This window comes from Melanostigma gelatinosum, assembly GCF_949748355.1.
Source record: "Melanostigma gelatinosum genome assembly, chromosome: 13".
In the NCBI taxonomy this organism is placed as follows: Eukaryota; Metazoa; Chordata; class Actinopteri; order Perciformes; family Zoarcidae; genus Melanostigma; species Melanostigma gelatinosum.
This window is the reverse complement of record NC_136646.1, coordinates 9118964-9133617: the sequence shown is the minus strand read 5'-3', so window position 1 is coordinate 9133617 and position 14654 is coordinate 9118964. Positions and strand designations below refer to the sequence as shown.

At 44.0% G+C, this 14654-nt stretch overlaps 1 protein-coding gene across 5 annotated transcripts; it reads right to left on the bottom strand.

Moving 5' to 3' along the window:
• Positions 1-4648: 4648 nt before the first annotated feature.
• On the bottom strand, positions 4649-12815 carry pih1d1 (PIH1 domain containing 1). Of its 5 annotated transcripts, none has more exons than XM_079282611.1 (12): positions 12762-12815; positions 11972-12054; positions 10681-10738; positions 10347-10535; positions 9081-9142; positions 8229-8310; positions 8029-8125; positions 6646-6672; positions 6478-6556; positions 5296-5439; positions 4904-5026; positions 4655-4780 (listed from the first exon to the last, which is right to left on the bottom strand). In XM_079282611.1, exons 2-12 carry the CDS (start codon positions 12050-12052, stop codon positions 4745-4747), a joined length of 978 nt encoding a protein of 325 aa, XP_079138737.1. In that variant the 5' UTR covers positions 12053-12054; positions 12762-12815; the 3' UTR covers positions 4655-4744. The 5 variants fall into 5 exon arrangements, with proteins under 5 accessions (XP_079138740.1, XP_079138737.1, XP_079138739.1 ...); XM_079282613.1 differs by having other exon boundaries at positions 4904-5023; XM_079282612.1 differs by lacking the exon at positions 12762-12815 and adding an exon at positions 12558-12694.
• Positions 12816-14654: the final 1839 nt, after the last annotated feature.

Sequence of the window (14654 nt, the reverse complement as noted above, 5' to 3'; positions counted from 1 at the left end):
TGAACCATCAGAATGATCACCTGAATCCCCTCGGCTTTACAGAGCTTCACAGTGAGTTTCCGCTCCTGGTTTATCTAGTTCTGTTCACTCTCACGGCGTTGTTTTCGGCAAGCAGGAAGCTGGTTGCCTAAAAAAAAGGCTCTGACAAACCCACTGTATCTGCTCACTCGGCAGAAACAGTTAGCGACTATAGCTGGTGAACATAGCGGAGCATTTACCAGCCAACGAGCTAAATATCTTCCTCGGGAGTTGGTGGAGACCAAAATCAGAGCTAAAAGAGAGTGAATATTGGTCTTACATTTAGCAGGTGGACAGAAACACTGAATGATAATGTTGCTCCACAACTGCTGAATGTGTCAATGATAATGTTTGCGAACAAGTTCGCAACTTGGACAATGCTGGACAAAAGATAAATACATTATTGCAGTGAAACGTGCAGACGAAAACAAAAGTGTATATCCAAAATGTTGGACTATATAGGACGCAACATGGTATGGTTTTGATATAAAAGGTGTATCTTATTATATCTACTACTGACAGTAGAGCAATATACTTCAGGTACACAGAGTACATGGAAAGGCACTGTTCACTCATAAGTATCACTCTAGTGCCTCGCTCAAAGGCTCGGGCAGTGTAGTCTTAAATGGGGAGGGAAGGTCTAACTCAAAACGTATGTGAAGGTAAGACCTATGAATAAGTACATGATGGATGGAGAGATGGACGGAGGGGGGAAATGACGGGTGGATGAATGAGCGGAGGCGGGGGGGGGGGCTGAGTGACTCAGGGGATTTGGGAGAGGATTCAAGTTCCAACAGACAGGCTCAGCGCTTAGCAGGGTTAATTTTAGTCAAGGGCAACCTGTGCGTGTGTGTGTGTGTGTGTGTGTGTGTGTGGAGTAAAGGAGAATGAAACAATACCTCATTAGTGTTAAAGAGAGGCTATCAAAATATTGTAAAGTGGAGACAGAGCTAGCTCAGGAGTGTCAGTTTAAGTTGTGTAATGTATTTTTATCTCTTAGAGAGACTAATTGGGAAAGTAGCCATTAAGTAGCTTGACATGGAACACGAGAATGACTCTACGTGTTATTAAAGGTGTGGCAGGGTTCAAAATAACATGCAACATCATTTCTAAATCGATTTCTATGTCAAGCAGCATGACAGCTATTTTCCCAATTAGCTTCTCTGACAGATTAAAATACATTACACCATTTAAACGGACCTGAACAAGCCACTGTAAATGTTCTACACACCCACACTACACATTAGCTGTCAGACCTTCGACAGCTAATTAGGCTAATGAAGGACACGCAAGCAAGCTAACAGTGCTGTTGTGTGGGGATTTTGACCATTTGCCGAATGCTTTGAGAGCGTTTAGAGCTAACGATAGACAGTTTGGTGCAGGTAGCCAAGTGGGAACCTCGTTAGTATACCTCAGACCTCATCCTCTGTCCAGTGAACAGAATAAGACCATAAGCTGGCCGCTACTGGACCACATTGCATATAAATACCTATACCTACATTATAAATGAGGTTTGCACATCAGTCTGAGTACGAATGAAAAAAATCCCAACATATTTTGTCATTCACTAGTAAAAAAAAGAAAAGGAAACATCAAATTAAAAGTGCTCCTTGTGATATCGATTCATTCAGACTATTGCTGGCTTCATTCGCTGACATTTTGGCAAAATCCACCAATAGATTTCAGTGAATGCAATTTTAGTGCTGCTCAAAGCAGGAAAAAAATGTGGTTTGAAAAAAACCCCACTCTTTTCAGTCACATTGTCCAGCAGACTCTGGGGTAGTCCAATGAGCACGCTATAAAAACTGGTGCAGGGGAGGTCTCTGGATTATTTAGGGAGAAATGTGCTGTTTAACACACATTTAATTCCATTCACCTCCATTGTGTTGGTGTAGCGGTAAAAGTTTCAGAAGCAGATATCTAAAATCCTCAGAACTTCAAGCAGACATTATTTTCATGGTTAAATAACTGTAGGAGTGAGTCAGAACATCTGTTTGGGTATTTTTATAATTTGGGTGAAAAGACCCTTTAACTAAGGTCTGCTTCTCTCGAGACACAGACTGGTAACAATACAGCTTGTTGTTTTGACATTGCACCGATCTGATAATCAGCATCAAGCAGGTTCAGTAACAAAAGGACACTTCAGGTGCATACAGATTTTTGAAAGAAATACTTCCACCGTGGTGCATTCAGGGATGCTCAGACACCCGAGATTTGAGACTGTCCAAGATATGACAAGCAGTGCACTGACAAATTATGCAACTGCAAAATTAAGTTAACACACATATGTTCAGTGTAAAATCCTGAAAAGTAAAACTTGGTTGAATTTTGATGGGCAGGTTTTTGTTTTTATTGCCGAATGGCCAGTGGGTCGCAAGGAAGAGTTTTCAAAGTACGAACAAAACAGAAAACATTCAACAAAGTGTCCACTATGATGGTGACATGAATGGAAAACAACCTGCTTGATCTCATTCTACTGTCTTCTTATGAGAACAAAACCGAGAGAGGACATATTAAAGGACAGACAGACGTACCTGTATGAAGGTGTGGTATCACCCGACACAAGAGACAGAGTGAGACAGAATGGCTAATGTACAGACAGAGGGTGTTTTATATCGAGAGGTGGAGGGGTACTGTGTGTGTGTGCTGTCTGAATGAATGTGTGTATGCATGCTGTGAGAATTACCGAGTATCCGAGTATATGATACAAGAATAACTGAGTCCGTGTGCGCAAATGTGTGTGGTCAGGGCTGGGGGCCACAGGCGGATTAAGCGGAGGCAGAAAGATGAGCACCTCCCAGGATTAGGGAGAACAGAGGGATGACCTCACCGGACAAATGGAGGGATGCCACGGGGCAGGCATAGAGGGGGGGTGACAAGATAAAGAGGGAGGGTGTGACAGATGGAAGGAGAGAAACATGGAAGGGGAGCACTGGCAGGGGGCGAGGCGGAAGAGGAGAAGCAGTTTGATAAAAGACAATGGTTATGAAACTGTCATTCATTAAGTCATTCATTAAAAATTTTGACAAAAATAAAAAGCGATTTCAGAGAGAAGCAGAAGGCTCTACAATACGCCCAAGGAAAGCACTTTTTACTTTTGAACCCACCTACGTCCTTACTGTATAGCAAAGAGAGACGTGCGAGGGCAGAGCGAGCCCAACTGATGTGGATGCTCTGCAACAGTAGGAAGGGCGAGACAAAGGAAAAGTGAGGGAGGGGGAGAGGGAGTGGCAGGCAGAGGGACGACCAGAGCAGATCCACAAATAGAAGAGTGAGAGTTTTTTTCCCATGAAAGGGGAGGTTTCCAGTTCACAGAAAGAGCTCCACGTAGAACGAGCACACACACTAAAGGTAGCCACGGGACATCACAAACAGAGTTTTGGCTACAAGCATCATGATTGGGTCCGACCTCATGCTGTGCTGTGCTAAATGAAAGTTTGAAGAGGTTATATATAATTAGAACTCAAATGTTCCTCAGGTCAAAGATATTTTAGACATTGTTAAAAGTCAAATTCGTGCTTCATTTAAAAAGGTGCAGTAATGTATAAACAAAAAAGATAATTGACCCTTTGCTAAGCCCCGCCCCCCCTGCTCCTCCATCAAGGTGTTACCATGGAGCCCACACTGTCACTAACTGAAACACTGTTTCTGCAAAGCCGGGTACGTCTTTGTTCACTGTTACAATCATCAAAAAGCAAAAGCAGCATGGGTAGAGAATCAGAATGCCTTCGGCAGCTAGCGTAGCATTGAAGTGCTAGTTAATGTTGTGCTAGCGTACTCTGCTAATGTTAGCTCCACAGGTTTTGACATAGAACCGTAACGTTTTAGAACTGTACATCTCGTTACAACCTCTCCAGGTAACTGTGACACAACGTCATGACTAACTTTAAGTCCACAGAAACAGACAAACCCGAGTCTGTGGTAAAGACAGTTTCGATGTCGGAGCTGGCCAACGCTACGATTGGCCCGTTTGAGGGGCGGGACTTTTGCCAAAATGCAGCCATGGAATATTAAAGAGTATTTATTTCACAGAGGACTCAAGAGGTTAAGTTTTCTGTCTTTACCATTGACTCCATAGAGCAAAAGCTTAACTCGAGGTCTACTTACTAACTCATGGCCTTCTTCAGCAGCTTGAAGCCGATGAAGGCCACCAGATGTGGTTGAAACGACCGTCCCTAAAGTCAAGAATGAACACACTACTAGGTGACGTTTTCATCGAGTGTGACTCTTTACGTGACGTTTTTTCCCACCAAAACATTGTTGTCATTGACTGAACTACAAAGACTCTGGTGGCCCAGGAACGCCCATTTGGAACGCTGAAAGCCTGGAACCTGTCGGCCACTGTACCTCTGCAGACTCTGGCTGCTGAAGGCCGAGGCTTTTGAAAAATCTGGGTGTGGAACATGAAAGAGAGGCGCTCTCCCCTCCCACCAACAGCCACAGTATGCGAGGTTCAGCAGGGCTTCAGTAGAGCTGCTCAGTGGCCAACTGGCCGACAGCAGACGAGGGGAAATCTCCCAACTGTCACTGTGGGAATGTACGGTACGCTGTAAGAAATAACCAGCCTGGCGAGGGACTATGCAAGATTTGACTGAGGGATTTAAGTCGTGAATAAAATAACACAGAGAAATTTGACTTCGTAAAAAAAAAAGAAGAATTTATTATCACAGCATCATTTTTTTTTAACACAAAAAATAATTAATAACAGGACATGACTTCCTTAGTTTCATGAGGACACCACGGGCATCGTGACTGTAAGGATCTAGTGAAGAGAAAACAGAAACAAAGTGTACAGTATGTTAGACATCGTGTGTGTGTGTGTGTTCGTGCATTATGTTTGTTGACCGACTTTAACAGTGTTTTGGAGTGGTGTACTGTGTCCTACCCGTTTCGTTTTATAGTGTGTTAAAAGGGATGGTTTGGATTTTCTTAAGTGGGGTTGTGTGAGGTACTTCTCCATCGTCAATGTATTACCGACAATAGACGGCGGGAGCAAACCAATGAACTGCTGTGGATGAGTTACCAGCAAATCATATTTCAGACACCTAAGAAAAATCAATATCAGTTATGCTATATTTAGAATTATTACACCGCTTTACCTTTCTGATGGGGAACTGAAGCCGATTGCATACGGTTATCATATTTTGTGTGCTTTTGAACTGCTTGTTGCATAACTACCAGCATCATAATCTGAAGCATCAAGTCAAAGCGTCAGCGTGCAGCCATCAATGCGTCTCACAGTGTGTGCCCGTGTGTCTGCAGTGTGTACTCGCGTACCTGAGTGCCGCTGTTGTACTGCGCCACGCTGTCCTCCTGCTCGACGAGGAAGGCGTGGAAGACGTCGAGATAGAAGAGCGAGGGCCGAGCCGTCAACACCAGCCGGTCCTCTCCGACGTCCAGAACCAGAGAGCGAGACGACGGCTGCAGGGGGAGACAAGTTCACCCAGCTGAGACGCTGCCACACTGACTGTCTCTGCATGTAGCAATGATGCACTCTACAGGACGGGGTGACATATAACTGGGCGTGACGAGATCATATCATGAAGCTGCTCGTCTGACTATATTTTGACTCGGATCAATGCAGCGTTAGTAGGGGAACTACATTCATGACGGAAGAATTCATATTGATGCAGTATTTACACAACACCTGTTAATATCTGTGCATCAGACAGTCAACATAACATGATGGTGGTGTACGCGCTTTGACAAAGTAGATGATATTTCTACATTCAACACGCAGACTGTAGAGAGGAAGTGGATGTAGTCACCCGTTGGTTTGTGGACTGTGGTTTTCAAACCTCGAGTTCAGCATTTCGGGTCGCCGCCATCTTGCTTTTTTGCAACCAGTGAACGGAAGTGACCATATTTAGACTGGGGAGGAGTGACGTCACGGTAGAGACGCCCTATACGGCTCTGGTAGCGACCTGTCAATCACGAGGTGGCCCCGCCCTAAAGCACACCTGCTTTATGGTCTATTTGACTCTAAATGGACCATAAGTTACGATATGAAGATCATGCTGGATTGAAGAAGACTTGAAACTAGAGATTGAGACATAAACCCATGTTTACAATGTTTACTGAGGTAATAAATCAAGAGAGAAGTAGTCATTTTCTCATAGACTTCTATACAACCAGAGGAGTCGCCCCCTGGTGGACACTAGAGAGAATGCAGGTTTAAGCCAATTGAACATTGGCTTCACTTTTCAGACCCGGAAGTTGCCGCCTAAGTAAAAGTAAGTATAGTAGTGGGGCTATGACACTCAAAAATCACACAGTGGCAATTTGGTTGCATTCCTTTTTGTCCTGTTATATTATATTGGTTTTTAGGCCTTTTCCGTTTATGTCCTGCTTCCACGTCATATTTCCGCACGGTGAGGTTTAAATGGTTCAGAAAGGAAATAAAGAAGGAAGAGAGGACAGGGAGTGTGTACATGTGTGTGTGTGCATTGTATGTCTCACCACTCCAGGTAGCTTTATTTCTGCAATGAGGTACTCTGGGTCACCAGCAGGGGGCTCCACGATCAACGTGAACTCTGGTCTGGAGACGAGAAGAACAACAAGACAGAAAAGAGGTAACATGGTAAGTTGCTTTACATAAAACGTGTAACAGGAACATAAGAGGTTTACCTTTTGGCCGTAGCAGAGAAATTCTCCCTGCAAGGAAAAGAACAGAGAGGAGACGTGAGCGTCTGATACAAATCATAAATTCACTCTCTGTTTCAGCCCTTTAGTGAATACACTTGGAATTCCAGCATCATATACAGTATTTATTAGGGGTGGGGGAAAAAATCGATACAGCACAGTATCCCGATATTTTGCGTGGCGATATTGTATCGATACATGGACGCCAAGTATCTGTCTTTTATTATATAAACCATTAAAAAAAGTTTTTAATTTTTTTAGAAAAATCAAATCAATTTCTTTTTCAGTCCACTAGATGGTGCTGAGTTGTTTTCTGGTGAGGTCAGCAAAGGTCCCGGGTCAGCGTGATTGGTAGGAAGTTGGTCAAAACAAAGAGAGACATCTGGCCTCACAACGGAGTTAAATCTGCCAACAGTAGCCGGCTCATGGGGAGATATAACTCTTATATCCTACTTATACAAGTTATAGTTCATATACTGAGTCCACACGTTTGCGTTTAGTTAAGTTGGACGATGTAGTAACACAAACAGTTCAGTTTGTCAGGTTCATGCAACATTTATGACATTGTTGGTCAGTCTGTCTGCTTGACAATCATATTCTGCTGCAATAAAAATGATTTAAGTGAGATGAACAGACTGAAAACTTGATCTTGTCAGATAAAACATGTTGACACAGTTTTCCTTTGGGGACAGAATTTGAAGTTGAAAAAAGTAATACATTTCAAAATATGTTATCGCAATACTCAGAATATCGCTGATTAAAAGGTCCTTGTATGAAGAAACTACAAGATGAGAGAAATGCGTGCGTCTGATTCACCCTCATCAAAGACGTTCTCCGAGAGATATACAAACACCACTCTCTGATTGTTTTCAGATTTGAACATCTCGACAGTTTACTGTGTCCTCGTGTCAAAAGATGTCGATCAGTGCGCATATTTGTTTGTTTTTATTCGGGTGACTTGATAGAAAATAGAATTGCGGCTTTATGTTGACATCCGTATCTGTCCAAAATGTCATCACTTCATCCTGTTAGACAGTTGAGTGTCATAATTGGCGTTGGAATTCTTGAGTTATGGCAAAATAAATGTGCCAGCGGAGGCATAAAAGCAGAACCCTGCGAGAGGTCAAGTTTTCTGTGAAGCAGCCGATCCAGACAGAGACAGAGACGGAGAGAGACAGAGACTGAGAGACTGAGAGACAGAGCGAGAGACAGAGGGACAGAGACGGAGAGAGGGACAGAGACGGAGACAGAGACTGAGAGACAGAGGGACAGAGACAGAGCGAGAGACAGAGAAAGAGCGAGAGACAGAGGGACAGAGACAGAGCGAGAGACAGACAGAGACTGAGAGACCGAGGCAGAGGGACTTACTGAGGCTGCAGCTCTTCAATCACCGGCCTGCTCTTCGTCCGAATGTTCTGCTCGCTGACAGAACCCAAGAACTTTCTGTTCTTCAAAACCTTCCAGTCTGCAGAAACACAAACACACAATCTCAACATCTGCTCCCGCACGCACACACACACACGCACACACACACACACGCACGCACACACACACGCACGCACACTGACCTCTACTGAGCTCCAGATTGTACTTGTTCTCCAAACCCTCTAAAGACACCAAAATAACAAACTGCTGGAACAAGGGATCCGTCTGCAGAGACACAAACATAATATGCTCGAAGAACTATACACACACACGTATACACACACACACACATATATATATATATATACACACACACACATATATACCGGTACTGTATATACTGTATGTATGTGTGTGTATACTCTATATATCTAACCGATAATTGATCATCTGATAATACGAAGCCAAATTGTTTCCCAGCGCAGCATGTACACACTCACTGCAACTTTATTGCAATAAAAATATTGTATGTACTTAACTATGAAAAATAAATAAACATTTGCTGTGTTAACAATAGAGCTGTGGGATTTGAGTTGGGGCAGAGCTATGAAATATTAAATCTTTGCTCACTGCATCTGAGCCGTTTGTGCGCTGAGGTGTTCATGAACTACAGATTATGAATTTATCGGTTATCTTATCAGTTTGGGCCATGAGAAGCAGGTAGTTATTAGTTATCTGTATCGGCTGACAAAAATCCATATCCTGCATCCCTAATAATCATGCATTTGAAATACATAAATACACAAACATCAACAAACTCTAAAATGATACATGAATACAAACCTCTTCACATTAACCTCTTCCTTTTAATAATAATTACTAAATTAGATCGCTGTACTGAATGGACAACAAAACAAGACCTCACACACACACACACACACACACACACACACACACACACACACACACACACACACACACACACACACACACACACACACACACACACACACACACACACACACACACACACACACACACACACACACACACACCTGGCACTTCTGGAAGAACTCCTGGTTGACGACCACATCGTATGCTGTGCAACCCTGAGAGTCTGAAACGGAGAAGGACGTGTGAAGTTCAGGACACCAGGAGAAGCATGGGAAACCGCTGACCCGGGCCAAACTCATTTCCAGCTAAACGCTTCCCTTCTGTTAGCGCCACACTTAAAAACATGCAGGAAGCAACCAATATAAAACAACGTTGGAGCTGCAGCGGTCTATAAACACAGTGTGTGATTTCAAAAACCAAATTAAGGCGACGAATCGACATCGGATGTAAAAATCCTCTTGCCGAGGTGTGACGAGATTTCACATTGCGTTTGTGCTTCAGATGCTTCCCTTTCGCATCGCGTCCGGTCGAGGACAATACCAAAACGGACGAAAGGATCCAGCACAGCTGCTGAGGAAGTATCATGTCTCCATTTTGAGAAAGAGAGAGATGGATTTGATGCAGGGGTCAGATCTTGGACCTTTGCAAATCAGTGGCCCCAACGAGGTCATACTTCACACCGCGGGGCCCAGTACTGTGTGTGTGTGTGTTATTTATTGGGGACGATGACTGGAGTGCAGACTCGATTGGATCCAGCCGCGATTTGATGAGCGCCAGCTTTCAGTTGTATGGAGTAACCTCTCGGGTCGATGAAACACTTGGAAGAAAAACAGGAAGTTCGCATTAAACGAGTTGGCTTGAACTTACCGGCTACATCATCATCTCTGACATCTGTCAGTGGATGTTTGTTTTTCTCGCTTGTAGCCCCTGCGGGAGCGCTGATGTCAAACATTGTCGCTGCTACCACGGAATATGTCTCCATAGCCTCCTGAGCCAGGAGTTCAACGACACCATCGACTATTTGAACCCGCAGGCCTCAACAAAGAAGCGAGGCCACGAGACGTTCCCCTCCAGTGAGAGGATCACTAGAGTGAAAGGTTCCTGGATTTGAAACGCTGCCTGCATGCCGGTTCTTGTAAGAACTTCATGGACTGTGAAGGAATTTTGCACTTCAGGTTAGAACTGTTGCGGTTCTACGTGCAATCAACAAATGGCAATGAACAAAAAGTGCCGGCCTGAATGCGAATCATAGAAAGGCCTCGAGGCTCAGCCGCCTCCATGTTAACAGCCGATCACAGATATGTTCTGAATAAAAAATGTATCAACTTTAACTGTTTGAAATTGTGGACAGGAGCGACAGTCAAAACTACAAAGTAAGTCCACAACAAATGAAGGGCAAAATAGCATCTTTGGCTTTGTTCACGTACTGTTGTCCACTTCTGTGTGTGGCTCGCCGAGGCTCATGGGAACTCTGTAGCCGCTGGGATCCTCTGATTGGAGCAGCTCCACGAGCTCATCTCTGGAGATTTCCGGTGGCAGCGGAACCGAGTTTGACTGACAGATGTTGACGAAGACCTTCTGCTGGCCCGGCCCTGAGAGAGTCTTCACACACATGCCTGAGAGGGGGTGGAGGGAGGGTGGCGGGAGGGAGCGGGAGCGAGACACAAGAACATGCACAATGAATCATGTCCATGAACAAACTGTGGCAAAGTCTGCCAAAGTTGAGGATTGTGATATAACTTGTATTGTGGAGCTACTCACCAGGTTGTGGTCGGATTACTCTGGAGTCTGGATTTTCAGCCTGCATCTTTCCCACGGTCTAAGTAGACAACCAGCAGTCTTTTTAGGTTCACGGATGGTTTGCAAACCGAATCAAAATAAAAGCTATCGTTGAGTTCAAAGCGTGAGTTTCCTAATGTCTAATGGAACCCAGCAGGGGACAACAAAGTGATTGAAAACAGGCCAAACCAAAAGTTTTACATTACTTGATGCCACGTTAATACCGTAATATCTAATTAGAAGTTTAGAAAACACAAACTAATGAGAGCTTTACATGCATGTGCTGTTCTTTTAGCACATCACAGGCCCATGTGTTTATAGGAATGCTCGCTCAGGAGTTCTTCCTCCTGTTCGACCCTCGGGTTAAAACGGATTTGAGAGAGCCACAGAGCAGACGTGGCTGCAGACCCATAGAGGTGGTGTTCATCTTGTTGCCAAAAACAAAGCTTGTTACAGGAATGAGGAAATATGTTTAGTTAAATGGAAAGATGGGAAATCAGAGCGGTCTCGATCTTCTCATCTAACTCTCTGCACTAAAGCAAATAAACATATTTCCAAACACGATGTAACACTATGTCAACTTTTTAATGAAGGAATTACACATTGCTCTACTTAAAATGAAAAGTTGAATTCACAACAAGCAGTAAAATGAGCCCTAGCGCACACACTCAGGGGTTCTGCTGCTACACACCTTACTTGGTCTGGTATGACCAGCTGGTTGTTGATAAACCTCCGAGGTATAGTGTAGCTCACATTACTGAGTCAGTAACGTTAGGACTATCCTCCAGGCAAAAGTTGCACAGTCTCACTTGAATCCAGTTGCCTCAAACAGCATCATTACCTGTAGCAGCAGCATTACCTGTAACAGCAGCATTACCTGCAGCAGCATCATTACCTGCAGCAGCATCATTACCTGCAGCAGCATCATTACCTGCAGCAGCATCATTACCTGCAACAGCATCATTACCTGTAACAGCATCATTACCTGCAGCAGCATCATTACCTGCAGCAGCATCATTACCTGTAGCAGCATCATTACCTGTAACAGCATCATTACCTGCAGCAGCATCATTACCTGCAGCAGCATCATTACCTGTAGCAGCATCATTACCTGTAACAGCATCATTACCTGCAGCAGCATCATTACCTGCAGCAGCATCATTACCTGCAGCAGCATCATTACCTGCAGCAGCATCATTACCTGCAGCAGCATCATTACCTGTAGCACCATCATTACCTGTAACAGCATCATTACCTGCAGCAGCATCATTACCTGTAGCAGCAGCTGTTGATAGAGCTCCTCCTGCTGCTGTAACTCCAGCTCAGAGCTGAGGAGGGAGGAGTCCGTCGTCATGGCTACGGGCAAACAGTCGAAATGTAACAATCATTAGGATTTGTAATATTTACTTTTTCCCAGTGTAATCTTCCGTCTGTGTATGATTGGTTGGACTGACAGTAAACGTGATATTAACTGATAATCTGTGGTTTCTCTTCAACACGCATGTGCGAAAATACGCACAGAACTTCATAAAGTGACATATCGTACAATATAACAGCATCAACAGGAGCTGTTGTTCTATTTCTCTCAGATAAACCAAACGAGGTATCAGCCCTCACTGGGCTGAATACACTGGGTGTATGGATGTGGAAGTCACTGATACTGGAGGGAACTAACGTTAGCTAAATTACCCGGTTTGTTTACGTTAGGGAAAGTCGTCATTAGCATCCGAGGCTAGCCACTAACACGCTGAGGCGAGCAACTCACTGGAGAAGCGAATTGCTTGGCTGGTCATGAAGAGCCACCGATGCAAAATTCGCGTAACCGCCGTCTTAAATGAGTTGCTCCTAAAGTAACTTACTGTGGTAAGGCTGGTCTCTGGGGTAAAAGTCGTGAAAGATATAACGTTAATACGTTAGCACGGTCACTCTTAGCTTACTAGCAGTGCATACTAGCCGGCTGACTTCGCTATTTGTTTACTTTATTATATAATTTCACTCTTTGCTGTGTGTCCCGTGTGTTTATCGTGTCCATTGTCTCATCGAGTAAATCAACATGTGTTCACCTTCCTCCTCCGTCCTGCTGTTAGCTGTTACTGCTGGGAGAAGTGGTCGCGCCGCCGGTGTTCAACGCAGAAACAACGCTTCCGGTACGGAACCTTCAAAATAAAAGCGGTATCTATCAACTGACATAAGAGTCTTGGAGCCTTGGAGAGTGGTGGAATAATGACTATTACTCCGATCCTTGACTTGAGAAAGAGTACAAACACATGACTGGATTTACGTAATGTTCGAATTCTGTATTCTAACTGATGGTTGTTATGTGCAGCCTCTGTATTTGAAAGAGGGAGGATGGAATATCAGATTACACAATGGTGCTATAATAATGAAAAAAATGCGTTTTGTGCTTTAGGTGGCGCTGTCAGTGCAGGTCTAGGCAATCTCTCAGTTGGTGGGTGGTTGGGCTCAAGAGACAACTACATAAATACCACTGCCACCAGAAATATATACTGCATATTGAAAATGCCACGAAATGTAACGTAACCTAATATAATGTACTAGACCAGGGGTTCTTAACCTTTTTGACCTCGGGGCCCAACTTTTCAAGTACAAAGTGTACCGGGGCCCACTCTGACTATATGCATCAAAAGTGTCAGACAACCTGTAGGTCATACAGAAACAGAGCAGTGGGCCTTTGGAGTCAGTAAAAATTTAAGATTTTTGTCCGCATAAAATAAAAAGGTATCTTTCAGTATAAATAACTGCCGGTGGCTGTATCTGTACAGTTAAATGACAGTATAGGGCTGTAACTACACTATCAGTGAACAACTGCCTCACATTTGAAGAAGATTGGACAAAGTATGACCATTCTACAGTGTTTCTTCCATGAAGAGATCCAGGCGGAGCTCTAAAAGGACATTTGGAGACCCAAATGGACACATGGTAACCACGTGATATTCTGACACACTAAAGGTGTTTCTCCCTTTATATTTTGATATTATATTGTTTTCCTTTTATTTTTAGCCTTTGCAAATTGCAAAAACTATGTATATATGGTCGAAGACATGGTGTGTGAGTAGCGGACTTGCTGTGCGTAATGGCTGCAACCGAGCGCACGAACGTAATTGAGAATAGCTCAGTTACGCAAACGTTGGTTGACGGCTTATGGAAGAGGAAGATAAGGTTTGTACTATAAGTACTAGCGTTTTCCGAAGCCACTAGCTCCATGGTAACATCCGCGAACACGTTGTCGGGTCTGTAATGTCTCTTTTTCCGTCGAAATGCTGCAAGATCCGACTTGCAGCGGTTATGGCGACTTTGGACAGTGTGTGTGTGGGCTCCTTTTGTGGAGAAACCATAAGAAATTAAAGAAAATCGATAATTTCTTTGCAAAGATGAGGATTTTGGGCATGCTGGGATACCAAACACGGACATGTTTTGTGACGTATTTGCGCAAACAAGCCGTAGGAACGGAAGGGGAGGGGATCGAGGATGCCGGTGTTGAACAGGCAAAACCCTTGTTAAATAAATGAGATGATATAATGTGATGATCACAAAGACATTTATTATCATGTGTATGTAAACCTGCATACACAACAAGAAGCCCAACAGACTTTCCCACGAGCGTTGGATGTTTCGTCGCTACGTGTCGCTTTATTTTTGAAGGCTTCAGAGCTTCGTTTGATAGCATTAGCTCACATTCCACACACTGAGCCCTCGGCTCTGCCTCGTTGCCTCCGTTCACAAAGCCGTACTTAAGAAAGTCAGGGTTGTACTTGCACACACATTTAGACTTTTGGGGGGGGGGGGGGGGGGGTATGGCACCACAGTCGTCTTCATTTTTTTCTTTTTAATAACTTATCCATAACTTTCGCTACAGGCTAGCGGCTAGCTGAGTGTCTTCTTCTGCTTATTGCAGCTTGTTAAACAACTGACTGACGCATTACCGCCACCAGGTG